The sequence below is a fragment of the Lates calcarifer genome, linkage group LG23 (genome assembly GCF_001640805.2).
Source record: "Lates calcarifer isolate ASB-BC8 linkage group LG23, TLL_Latcal_v3, whole genome shotgun sequence".
Lineage (NCBI taxonomy): Eukaryota > Metazoa > Chordata > Actinopteri > Centropomidae > Lates > Lates calcarifer.
In genome coordinates this window covers 3,667,684-3,681,950 of record NC_066855.1, presented here as the reverse complement: position 1 = coordinate 3,681,950, position 14,267 = coordinate 3,667,684, and the positions used below count along the sequence as shown (strand labels likewise).

Here is a 14,267-nt window from a genome sequence, read left to right as displayed (position 1 = left end):
GACCCTCTGAGGGAGTTCCAGGTCATTTTACCCCTGGTTCCTGTTTATTCACCTTGTTAAAGGCAGGTTCACATTCTTTAAAGTCTGTCTTCATCACTGTTTGTTGTCTGGGAGCCGCAACTCCCACAAGTCTCAGCTGACTACCTGGCAGTTTTTTTTGCTAATGGTCCCTTCCTGATGCAGTTCTAATGTTAAAGCTCTTTGTGTTTCCCTAGACAGCATTTCCTGCAGCTGCAGTGGAGGAATTAACACACTGCGGTGGTAAAAATAATAAAACTAGAGCAGATGACATTTTTTTCACAGTCAATGGACTGTGGATTTTGTCCCCATCATTTACACTGGAATGATAAACAGAGGGGGTCTCTTTGCCAGTATGGAAAGGAGGAAAAATCACAGCTATGAAAAACTGTAATATGGATATATAAACATTGCTGTATTATGAAATAGAAGAAAAAACCATGAACCCATCACTGAAGGTGAACTATAGTCACTGCAGGGAGCAAAATGCAGCTCTGTCCATCAATCCTTGTATGACCCAGCCACACACTGCTGCCCTCTAGAGGTCATGCTGCTGTGGGATTTTAGGGAGACAAACATTTTCAAAATTACAGACAATTAACAGAATTCAGTTTTTGGCAGCGGCATTAAAATAGTTTCAAGCCTTCAGTTGCCATGACAACCCTATTCCAACCCCTATTTCAAAAACACAGAAAGCAAGGCTACAGTCCCCACCTCAGGAGCAGACTGCCTCTGGGTCTCAAATTTGAATGCCTTTGATTGGGTCAAGCAGTGAAATTTTAAAGAGCAATGTGATTCAGAGATCTGAGAACATCATTTGGAAACACAAATAAAAACTGTCAGTAAATATGGACATTTAAACAAGAACAAATGTGACACATAAAAAAACTAAGACAATGCTAAATTAAGCAGCTGAAGCTCCTCAGGCAAGGTATTCAGTATAAAGAGGGCCCTGACAGCAGGAGAGTCTACAGAGAAGTCTGCTCTCAAATGCAGTATTTACCAGCACAAAGGCAAGGCTGCCTATATGTGCATAGATCACACACATCAGGAAATGTGCTGCGTGTTTGGCTTAAAATGTGATCAGGAAAATCACCTGAGATCACGCTGCCAACTTCATCATTAATTTAGGTTGAGATGCTAAGTGTTGCTTGCATGGTCTCTTGGGATGACAATGCTTCACTGCCATTGTCTAGTAAAAGGTGCAGTGCGGTGGACCTTCCTAACGTTGTGTAGGTTTCTGTCGTGCAGGATCAGACTGGGATCTGGGGAGTTTGGAGGCCAGGTCAACACCTTGGACTCTTTGTCATGTTCCTCTGAGCAGTTTTTTGTGGTGTGGTGGGAGCACGGTCCTGCTGGAGGAGGCCCCTGCCATTGGGGAGTGTTGTTGCCCTGGGGGGTGTGTGCTTGGTCTACAACAATGTTTAGGTGGGTGGTACATGTCAAAGTATCATCCAGATGAATGAAGGACTCAAGGTTTCACAGCAGAACATTGTGTTGTGATGTTATTCACTTCTCCTGTGAGTGGTTTTGATGTTGTGGCTGATCAGTGTATTGTGTGTTAATCAGGCAGAATCTGAGCAGCACAATAAAGACTTCACCCGATTTGACAGATTACACAACTATCGTACACAATAAATAAAACTAATCATAGCACAAATAATGATAACAATTCAGTCTTCATTATAAGACTTTTAAATGGATGCTCCTGCAATCAGCTGCTTCAATGAAGAAGTTTCACAGAGGAGACTCTTCTTTGATTTGTGTGTCTTTGTTTCTCAATGCTACTGTTTAACTGCAGTTCCGAAGTTATGAAATGAATAACAACTTGCGTCTCCTCGGGTAGGCTGTTAAATCTCTCTGCTGTCAAACACAACCTGAGCTCTAAAGGCGGTAAATCATCCAAAGTATAAAATAAACTAGTTTTGGAAGGCCGTCAGTCCCTTGCAGCTAATTTGAGCAATAATCATTTTCACAGTTATTGAAAAAAGAGAAGAAAAAAAAAAACCCAGCATCAAGTATCTTTTACTTAAGGGAGAGAAATAATGGAAAACAACAAGACTTTATTTTACTTTGACAACTATGCTTCAGAAATCTGGCTACTGTTCAACTGAGACCATGGGAATCGAACTGCATCCAACCAGTTGGGCTCAGTTGATCCCCAGTCTTTCGACTTTTTATTTTAACTGAATAAAACTGATTTATCGGCAAGCTCAGTCAATACCTGTGTGACTCTAAACAACAGAGACGTGAGAAATCTCTGGATCAGATAGGGCCACAAAGCAATAAAGTACGACTGATGGTAATCTGTGAACATAAAACATGGCCGACTCCAGCTCAAAAATTAATCCCCAGACCTGACGTCTTAATGTTTCTGTCTGCATCCTGGAAGAACCCCGACGTTTGTTTAAAAAAACTGAGAAAGGACACCCGAACACACACTTTTAAGTGGAGTTTTAGGTCCATATTTTAGGCATATCACCTCCTGGCATTCTCCACTCGGGAACAGGAAGTGGTTACACCCTAAAACACTGACTGTCCTCAACGCGCCAGCAATTCATCATTCATTTATTTAGCCGCCACAACTCTTAAATAGGACATTATAAAAGAGGGAATTAATTTTAAGCGTGAAGAGACCCAATTAATTCTCAGTGAGTGGGAGCTAATCAGTTTGTCATTCTCTGGCGGTGCATGTGTGTGTGTCTGCATGTTACAGTATAGTATGTGTATGTGAGTGCACATGTGCGTTTTGCTTTACGTGAAAGTGGCGGTCTATATTAGGTGCCAGCCATGTGGCTACGTGCTAGTGCTGCCAATTTTGTTTAAACGGTGAAGTTAATCCTCTCCGCTGTTATTAACAGGGGGTTGTTAAGATACACAACCAGGTTTCAACGTTCACCTTTCTCATCTGAAGGCCACTCAAATAAAATAAATAAAATAGATATCTGCAGGACGAGGGCTAATTAGTGGCTGCAGAATTCTCTTCGACATAGTAAAATAAATGAGAAATATAGAGATGAGTCCAGAACAAAGTGGCTACAGGGAGGTTTAGAGGGCTAAAGGGTGCAGTCAGAACCAGTTAGGTTTTAGTTTAATTACACAAATAATTTAAACGTCAAAGACAATAAATACACTGCAAACAATGACATAAATGGGATCCAAGGAACATGGCATCCAAACTAAATTAATGAACAAGCTAGGGAGATGATATCGATTCTAAAGGAGAGAAGAGCAGTGCATTGTTTAACATGTGAGTGTGTTACATGCCTGAGCGTACAGGACACTCACAACCTCAACAGTACGGTAACTTCGGACAGTTTCCTTCAAGCCAGTGCAGTTTTCAAGTTGAAAAGCTTGCAGTGTAAAAACCATAAAAACATCAGAATAAACCTGACAGCTCAAACAGTCAGCTGCTGTTGTCTGCTTTAGGCCACAGCCTACCCGCAGCCTTGAAGCCATGGCGGCTGTGTGGCTCAGGCAGGAAGCTTCCCAAGGCCATCCCCACGATCAAAGCTCAGGACAGAAGTGACCAGGATGTGCTGTGATGTTCTGCCTGAGGAGCTGGAGCGAGCAAATTTAGCAACTTGTTTACAAATCACAGCAGTCTCTTTGCAGTCCCGGCAAATTGTGCGTTCTTCCCAGCTCAGTGCTTGGAAACAGAAGTAAAGGACGGTTAAATACTGCCATCTCTTTACAGAGGTACAGTGTCCTTGACATGGGTTTATCATTACATCTTCTCAAGTGTTCTAACTCTAAACCAGCTTAACTCATCAAACCCAGTTTAAGGAATGTCTGTGTATGAAAGGTTTAAAGGCAATTCAATGTTATTCCACTGATGGACAGTTGGTGGCAGTAAGCTAGCTAGCTAACACGATGTAAGCAATGCAGGTCCTAAGATATCTTTTAAAAAAGTCACCTTTCCAAAGGTTTTATGAGGAAGGCAAACAAGGCATTTGTTCATTTACTGGATCCTGTGTGGTGAAAGCCAGATGCTGAAATCAATTTTTTTAAAAAGAGACCCAGCAAAAACTATAAAAGATATCATTACTTCCTTTAATGCTAATTTTGTAATACAACAAATTAAAGTCACTTATCCTGATTTAATTAGCGGAACAAGCCAGAATCACCGTGTAACTCGTGTCAATGTTTTTTCAGGGCTGAACACGTTTCTCTTAGTATATTTCATTTTCTATGGTATGGATATAATTTGTACTCTTCACAGTATTAAACTAAATGAGAGCAAGAGGGCTGAAACTGAACCGTGAAAGGAAAAAAATAACCATGATCTGACCCCATTTTTAACAACATCCTCTCCCAATGTGATTAATAATGACAAATGCACTGTATACTGTGTGCTTGGCAGTAAACATTACCATCTATGTTGGTTATTCTCTATGTAACAAAGATAAATTGGTACCATTTATTTCTTCTAGCACTGCAGAGGGGAACTGCGCAGCTTAAAAAGTAAATAAAAAGTGATGTATACTTTAGTGTATTACAAAAACAGCAGAGTCTGTCAGGACCACTTGAACAAATCTCATATTGTGGAAAAAATCTCAATTTCACCCAAAACAACAACAGCTTCATTGCCTTCTTTTAAGAGTCATTCATGTTTTATGTAGGGCATGAAAAACAAATGTGAGAAATGTAAGAAAGAGGCTCAGCTCTTGCCAGAGTTATGTAATCTGTCACATTTTTAGAGTGAATGTATTTAATATAAGGTGAGGTTTTATGACCTGTTGTGGGTGAAAATGAGACCAACAGAGCAGTGATGCAAATTGTTGTTTGCTATCAGACACTTGTCTCTGCTGCAGGGCTGGTTTAGTGTGATGCAACTGTCGGCGCTGCTGGAGTCATCACAGCTAACTGCCACCCAAGTGATGCTGACCGCACGCTCCCTAACATACACACTCTCTGCCACGCTGTTCAAAAGCACACACAAAGACACACACAATCTCCTCCTTCACAACAAACGCCTTATCATCCTCCTCTGCTCTCCTCGCCCATCTTTGCAGGATCTCTTTGTGCCTTTTCCTCCTCTCTCCCTCAGTGTATGATCTGATCTGAGCCGCACCAAGCTGAGCTGGCCTGAATAAAGAGGCTAAGAAAGCCCTGGCTGAGCTGGAACACCCGCCCCCCACCCCTCCAAAAAAAAAAAAGAGAGAGATAGAGAAAGTAAAAGAGTGAAAGGGAAGCAGTGGTATAGCCTCTCTGAAACCCAATAACCTTAATTCGACTGGACACATAGGATGAGAGGGGTGGAGCAAAATGAGGTCAGGAGGAGGGAAAGAATATCAAACCATGTTAGACGGACAAGGGGCAAGAAAAGGACAGAGACGAGGTCTGAAACCAGCACTTGGGGTCAAATATATCCGCAACCTTTACTTGCACAGTTAAGTCTTTCTGTGATTTAAGCGCTCAAGTTACTCGGTTTTGGCCCGATGTAAGTATATATATATATATATATATATAATATATATATATATATATATATATAAAGAACAGACCAGGTATATTCATACAAGCTTAGGTGAATCTTTGACCTTTAACCAGTAACTCTGATGCATCATTGCTGCCTCCCATTTTAGCATGTAATTGTGTTTTTAATAAATAAATCTGTTTTTATTAGCTGCTATGATCCTAGACTGGGAGACATGCATCATGGGACCCTTGCCTGGACTTGATTTGAAGGGGTTTTCTAGCAGAGTGGAGGGATGTAAAGTTGAGCGGCAACATGAGATGAATGTTTGGTTCATTGAAGAAGATACAGAAGCAGGGACAGCACTGGAAACTAACCCACAGTCTAAAAACAGCTTCTTTTCCTTGGACCTTCTGCCAGCATTTGTATGTTTTTTTTAATTTAGTGCAGTTCAGTTGTAGGAAAATCAGGACTCACATCAGATTTAGTGACTCAACTACAGACACTGGCACACTTCATACTGATTTTATTGTGTCAGTGTTTACAATCTGCATATCAGTATATAAACACTACTAAAGCTAACAGGTCATGAAACGTCTAAATTACAGTCAGACATGAGCACCATCTATTCTGGTTTATACAGTCTATCAGTCCTTAAATCACTTCACATACTCCTCCAGATTTAGTCCAAAAGTCAAATTTAATTCTTTCTAATGAAAATTCTTCTTTGAAAGTATTTTGAGTAACGGTCCCTCAAGTGAAATCTTGGGAGCTTTTCTCATTTCCAATTTAACTGTTAAAATTTCTTTAAAAATTAAATGTTCACCAGGATGTGTTATCACATGCTGTGATGTTACATAAAACTTAATGGCAGGCAGTTTTAGTGTTCATATTACAGCTGCGACCATTCATAGTGGGCAGGGCACCATGACTTGAAAGGAAAATTCTTTCATCTTTTTTTATTCATGGCTGAAGAGACCCCGTCGAGGGGCATCAAAGGTTCATTTAAACATCTTAAACTGGGTGAGATCTCAACCAGAATATGGTCCAATACTGGGCTACTTTGTAAATCTAAATGCAGCTTGTGTCTCTATCTGTGTCTCTGACTCACTTCAGCACAGCTGCTCCTAAACAGGAAGAGACAAGGCTGAGAAACTGGAAAAAAAAAGGAAGAAAAAGAGTGTGAGAGAGGACCGATATAGACATCACAAGCTGTGCTGTCCACTCTGAACTGAGGTGGAAAAGCGATACAAAGAGAGATACAGAATGATGAGTTAAGTGTGAGCACATGAGAGCAGCAGATGGACCAATAGAAAAGGCAGAAATGGGAGTTTATAGAAAAGGCTAAATCTGGCTCATGGTACAGACGTAGCTCTTTGTCACTGTCGCATCACATGGCGAGCTCGGGTTATGTGGTATTATTACTTTCAAACGCTGCAGCGATGACAGTGTTAAAGTAGAGTCTGTCAGCTTTAATTTTGGTGCATTTTCATCACAACGCGAATGAACATTCAGAGAACTAAAACCCTCTCTTAGTGCATGCTCTCCCAGTCTACACATACCAAAAGTATTTGGACAGATTAAGATTAGGTTTACATTCAGGAAGTAGTCACTTTCACTATCAAGAGCCAAATTTTTCATATAGTCTGACAGGACATTCCCAGTGTGAAGGTTGGGGATTAAATGGCATTAAATGGCAAGTGTAAGTATTCACGTGTCCATGAGGCAAAAAGACTGTACTAAGAGTGATACTCTGCATTAAAAGTGAGAAGGTGGTCTTAAAAAGCAAACGTGTAAGGAATGGATTAAACCTATCCCAGCTGCAAGGTGAGGTACATCCTAGACAGATCGCCAGTTCAAGGCAGGGCACGTATATAGTCATAAAAGGAATACCTAAGAAGCCCCTTTTCAGGATTTTCAGAATGGGTTGGATGGACTCTGATAGCAACAACTGTCTGTAGCCAGGTATTAGAAGCTTCTTTTGTCTACCTCTGACTGAAATCAGGGACCTATTGACTCAAAATCACTAGAAGTTCTGAAGAGTAAATCTGCCACCATCATTACTATAAATTGCTTTTGTGCCAACTTAACAGACTTTCACAGAGCTTCAGTAGTAAGATGCTCGATACTGAAAGTAGCAGAGACAAGCTGTATGATTTTAACATAAATGCACATCCTCAAGCTCCATAGCAAGGACATTAAGTTTTAATACTGGTTTGACGATTGCACTGTGCTGTCTGTTTTCAATGATTCATTCAGTGAGGAATAAAATACTCATACATTGTAACTGAAACAATGAAATCATAATAGCATTTTGCTCTTACATCCCAAGGCATGAGAGAAAACGTGTTACCTCCCCAATCTGGATGAAGACATTCTTACATGAAGAGTTACAAAACAAAAAAATCATTTGTGTCAGAGAAATTTTAATAAGGCCCAGGAAGGCTTTTGTGCTCAGAGTATGTGCAAACACTTCAAAGAAGATTCACCTGCATTATTCTGAGAAGAATAGCATGCATTATGCAGGATTTCGCCTTTTCAGGGGTCACATTCACGTGCATTACACAGCAAAGACAAGGGGCATTATACAGGCACATCGGTTCATATTCTCCTGGTTATTACTGCATCTTCTCCCTGAACAGAGGAGACTCTGAGTCGGTGGCTTGTAATTGTTGTTCTTGTTCTTGATGTTGTTTATGGTTAATTAATGAGCTTGTGGATCAAAGGGAGAATCCCTGATCCCACTGGAAGTTTCGACCCATATCTCTTCTCTATCCTTCAAAAGCACTCTCCCTCGACTTATCAATACAACGCAGCAGAAATAAATAAATAAACAAAAATAACACCATGGGAAAACAAAACAACAGCAAAAAAATATGTGCTGGTAAATGCATAGTAACGAGACTCCTAATGTAGTTAGAGTCTGTTTGTTTATTGGATGTGAGTCAGACGTCTGCTGAAGAATTTGGGTTAGGATGATCCAGCCTTTAAGCTACAGACGAGTTCGTTTACAACACTAGTGTATGATGTAATGAGGCCTCAATCTGAAGCACAAAAGCCTCTTTTCTAAATCTGAAATACCGAAATAATTGAGGCACCTTCTAATGATGAAGGAAATTTGCAGGTGCTTTAAGTAGGAGTAGACTGGCAACAGCGTGCTGCATCAGCATGATTAACAAACAGCTTGTTCAGCCTGTATTACATTTAAGCATTGTAACACATTTTGTTCATGGGCCAAATGGACAAATTACAAAACAGTAATAGTTTGCCCAGTGATGTTATCACTTTCAGATAATTCTGTTGAATCGCTTCTCTAATTAGTCTCATTCTATTCAAAGTCTGCCTGTGCTACAGTAATCTAATCTAATCTGTTTAATTTGGTGATCAACAGACATTAATAAAAGTCAGACAAATCACCTCATACATCTTTAAATCCCCTGAGAATCTTAATGCCTCAATAAGCTACATGAGAGCTGAAAAAACATCTTATCTTTATTTTTTATTGAGAGTTTAGATCAAAAACTCCACTATCTGCTCCATCAGGACTGTGTGCTTTGATTTGACTGACAGTCCTCCAACTGTCATCAGACTGAAAGAGCTGGGGATTGAACTGCTGATCCTCTGATTAGTGGGCAACCTGCTCTACCTCCTGAGCCACAGCCACATCTATTTAAATGGAATAATTTGTTTTACAGTGATTTATTTTCATTAATCAGTAAACTTCTACCAAAAGTTTCAAGTTCATTCTTGACCCTGGGAGCAGTAGTTTACAAAATAATCTTTACCCTTTGCTACACAAGTATAGAACTGTGTATCCAGTGTGATAAAAGATCAAATATGAAGTTGTATATTCATAATACATTGAATCAGACATACAGTCGTCTCCTGTTGCCAGCTTTTCTATTCTATTCTATTTCACTGTGGTTGGCAAATTAGCATTCAAACCACTTGTGAGTAACAATAATAATTTCTTAAAAAGATTCAAATCTGGTTTTCTGAAACACAAATACACCCTCGCTTCACTTGAGAGCAGTCCTTGAACGTCTCTTTCACACCGGCCACAAGTGGCTTAAAAGATTCCAGGTGAGTTTGAAAATCTGAAGAGCCTGCAGAGAGGCAGTCTTTACCCCTTCTGTCTGTTTCATCTAAGACCACAACTGAGAAAGCTTCTTTCCTACAGCTCCCTCCTCCACCATCTTCATCATACTCAAAAGTGATTCATTTATTTTAGAAATTCACTGTGTGTACGACAACTGAAAGAAATCAACAGTAACGATACATACAGAATCCTGACATCATTTGGTAACATATAATAAGAAACATCACAGTAATACTAACAGTCAATAGTAATTCAACAACAAAATGACACATCCATGCAACCATCACTTCAGTAAAAATCTAATTAAAAACGAACAGTCACATGCTGGTGAGAGTGAATGATTTGCAGGCCGATAAGTCCAGAGAGGCGGTTGTGTACTAAATACCTTCAGCCCGACCCCGACAGCCTGTGAGCGCTGATAAGAGGACGAGTTACATCACTACCTGCCCACCCTTTCCTTATCACTCCAGCCTCACAGATCAATGTCATGCAGTTTTGCTGTTTCTCAGAAAAATCTCAGTGGACGTGTTAACTGCATTATGTAATTAGTTTTTATTACTCACGCACAATGAAAAGCACCACGCAATATCGATGAAAATTACAATGCTTATGCATCTTTCCCCTTGAGTTGTGCTTTTCTTTCTTCCCCCCTTGACTTCCTCTCTCTGAATCCGTCAGTCTTTTCATTTCATTGTTTCATTGTCTTTTGTGTCTGACAGTCACGGGTCCATTGGGATATGTTGAAGCGCCCTGACAATTTTAAACCCACTTAGATTGAGCATCCATACAGATTTGTGTGAGAGATCCCACTCATCCAGACAGGATTTTACACACCTGGTGAGTGCATGCATGCATACAAGAACACAAACACCTCATATCACTTTGTCGCTGTGACAGCTGAGAAGTGAAGGAGAGGAGCTAAAGGAGTGAGGGGAGAGAGTAAAAGGCACGAAGAAGCGAGTAAGAAGGCGGTAGATAAAATAAACACTTCCTCCGCAAGTCACAGCTGTGTATCAGTTCATCGTTCTTAGTCAGTTTGGTTAAATAATGGTTCACGGGTGGACGAAACTTAAGTAAGAGATGAAAAAAGATCAGGTGACTGTGAACAGTGTGAAAGAGGTCACTTCATAGTTACAAACCCACAGAGGAACTATCATCCAACTCTGCAGTTCCCCTCAGCTTAACTGAGCATTTTAGACTCTTTAAGCTCATCGTTTTGGTTTTCTGGTCGATAAACTCTCCTCTGACCCGCCATGTTTGCAGCTGCAAACCCACTGCACAGCTCCCTGCCCAACAGCAGACACACAAAGTTCGCTACTAGCGGATAATTAATTAGTGAGAAACCCAGATCAGATATTTCCCTCAAGAGCGAGCGAAGAGAGTGAATATTTAATTTCAATTGATTAAGAGGATGGAAACACAACTACAAATGAACGCTAATGCTGCTTCGTAGCTGCTGGATGTGTAAATTACTAATTGTTTCATAATAAGATTGCAATAACAATTTTATAGAGGATTATATGTTGATGTTTTTTGTCAGCTTGTTCCACACGTAGCTAATGCAGCTTCGCCTGCACAATGTCCTACAAGACATAAAACCACTCACCTGCAGAGCTGCACTCTGGCTTTTCACATGACATCCCCACCACTACAAATTCACCAGTTAAAGTTGTGACAGTGGCCAATAGAAAGATTCTGTCCTGTCACCTTAAATACATTTTATTCAAATGATTTATCGTGAGACTTTATCATGGACTCGTGCACGGTGCACAGCCTGACGAACAGATGAGGATGCAGCAGGAAAAGAGCATCCAGCCACTTGAGATCTGGCTCAAATATAAACAAAGTCAAAGTCAATACAATGCATTAGCATCATTAAATTAAAGCTGAAGTAGGTCACAAACACAGGCGTATTTCCCAGGTTAATGAAGGCCGGCCCCGTCCAATATTTATTTGTGTCTGGCAGGCCTGTATGTATCCAACAAGGCCCGATGTGACATTTTCAAAAATCAATAACTTTGTCGGTCAGATTTTGTCTCAGTTGCTGAAGCCAGGCAGCTGAATCAGGAGTATTCACAGCTGCTCATGTAAATCGAACAATTTCTCAACCCTCGCATCAGGACCGAGAGAGTGAACACACACACACAGACCTGTACACACAACAACACACTATTAACTATATAAAAAGCCACACTTTTGTTCCACTGTTCCTCTGAATATTACAGCAGCTCCTGTTACAACAAATTGGTGGTGAACAGTAATGAGAACATCCTGAATCTCCTGTTTGCCGCATGTTTCTCTTGTTCCCTCTGCTCTGGCTCCTCCAGCTGAAAAGCCAGCACTAGCCTCGCCACTGCAGCCACTTTCACATTTTACAATATTTCTGCCGGACAACTTGTTACACATCAGGGACGAGGAAAACAGCTGCGTTCTGCATGACGGGCTTGTTTAAGCAAAGCCATCAGGGCCCAGTTGGCCTGGGAGCAGAGGAGAGCCTGTAGAGTGATTGTGTCCCACCACCGTCCTCCAGACTCTTTGTGAAAGCCCGATCGAGACTGACAGCCAAGCAAATGAACAAATAAATAAGTCAACACCATTAAAAATGCATCACACATACATGTGCATAAATAAGTGAAAACGTAGTTTGGCCAAACACAGGGGGAATTATTTTTTATTAAAGAAATATAAAACCATGGATTAATTATTCATGTAGACGCCCCCACACACCTCACTACCCATTAGAATACACAGACGCAGCCTTTAGTTTCCTCTGCAGATATCACTCTCACTGGGAATGTTGCTTCACTGGTCAATCTAACAGAAAACTGGACACAACTCCCATCAACACTCACGCAGCTGGCAACATTACGCCTCATGTCCAATTATTAGAGAGCTTCACCATGCACTGTAATCAATATATTTAAGAAGAGCCTGCTCAGGGAATAGCTTCTGGAGCTGTTAAGATGCATTTTAAATCAATGCACTTGAAAAATATAATTCTCTACTTTATTTAGATAAAGCAGCTCAGTGAGAGTTTTACATTCTCTACATAACTCTCACAGGCTGAAAAACTTCATCTTATCACTTTTTCTTTAACTTTACTTGCTAGTGCACAAATTCAGGTATTACTAAACACAAAGTTCCAGTGTATGTCAATAAATTATTACCACATATAATTTAAATTACCCTACATTGTTTGTTACATTGTGAAATCTAACGCTTGAGGTTCTGGCTCTGGCAGGTGATACAAGGCGTGAAGTGCAAACGAAAAAAAACATGTCAATCCAAACAAGATAAGGCTTTGATGAATAATCTACTTTGAAATGAGGACATAGTCTTAACTGAGGTTTATTCATTTACAGCAATTACACACAGATGTCACACTGAATTTCTTATAATGTAGTGTAAAGGAACAGAGTCATTTTTTTTCTTGCCGAGGAAAGATACCACCCTCATGCCTGTACTCAACTGTGTATATGAAGGAAGAGGCAGCAGGCAATTAGCTTAGCTTAGCATAAAGACTGGAAACAGGGGGAAACAGCTAGCCTGTCTTTGTCCAGAGTCCAAAGAAACCCATCTCATAAACAATGTTTAACTTGTACACAAACCAAACAGCAGGAGCAACAGTTTGTCTTTTTTTTAAGGTTAGTTATGTGTCAGGCTATTTCTAAACCAGTCCTGGAGTCTAGCTGTCGCCATGAGGTTGCTAGGCAACCAGCAGGGATTCTAGGCTACAGGCTAATGGTTCCCCCCTGCTCCAAGTCTTTATGCTATGCTATGCTAAGATAAGCTAATCGTCTCCTGGTTCTAGCCTCATATTTAGCTTACAGACATGAGAGTGATATTGAACTTCTTATTCTTTTTTTTATATAATGTATTGAATGAATATCAGAACTAATACACAGTAAGAAACAAACAGAGAGAAAGACAGCACTCACCTCTATGAGTTTACGCTCATAGCTGGCAGCCAGCTCTTCTATGTCACCCATGAACTTATTCTGCTGGACAGGGGCTTGCTCTTCACTTGACCGCAACATTGACAGGGCTACAGCAGAGAGAGAGAGAGAGAGGACGCAGGTATGTTTACACACATGTGTACTTTGACATATCAAAAATACACACACTGCGCGGAGAAACCCTTCTCACAACTAATTATAAACTGTGGGTCTCTGCCAATTATGCACATTGTGCTGTTTTCTGTAGTGAGTTGTGACACCTGTGGTTGTTTGATGCTTTTGTTTTAGCAGTGAGAGAACAATACACAGGGAGCAGCAAATCTATATAATATACACATTACCAGCCAGGCAGGAAAGAGTCATGAATCCCCATTTTATTTAATTAATGTCAGACACTGAGGAAGATATGAGTCATGCACACATACACACACACAAAAACATATAATCATGCAGGGAAGGCACAGAAACACACACCCACAGAAAGGCATACAAATCCTCTTGTTCATGCATACGTGCTTGTACATACGATATAAAATGCTATAGCACTCACACGTTTTTCTTTCTGAGGAAACTTCTTTCTGTTCTGTCAAGATGACAAACTCTCCCTCTCTCACCATCGCCTGTTCTACTCTGACTTTCTGCTCAGACAGAGTTTATTGTTTCTTTGCACTACTGTAGCTTGCTAACCAGCTAAAGTCATCATGTCAGAGCCTAAAGCGCTGCTTCTGAGCCCATAAACATCAACTAATCAGGTTCCCCCTGCAAAAAAACAGCA

The 14,267-nt window shown here is 40.5% G+C and overlaps 1 protein-coding gene across 2 annotated transcripts in view; it reads right to left on the bottom strand.

Moving 5' to 3' along the window:
- snx29 (sorting nexin 29) overlaps positions 1–14,267 on the bottom strand; it is a 119,041-nt gene that overhangs the window by 46,134 nt on the left and 58,640 nt on the right. For both annotated transcript variants that reach the window (XM_018685492.2, XM_018685494.2), the window contains exon 15: positions 13,475–13,581. In XM_018685492.2, the coding sequence (XP_018541008.1) occupies positions 13,475–13,581 (107 nt within the window). The remainder of the gene's footprint in view (positions 1–13,474; positions 13,582–14,267) is intronic.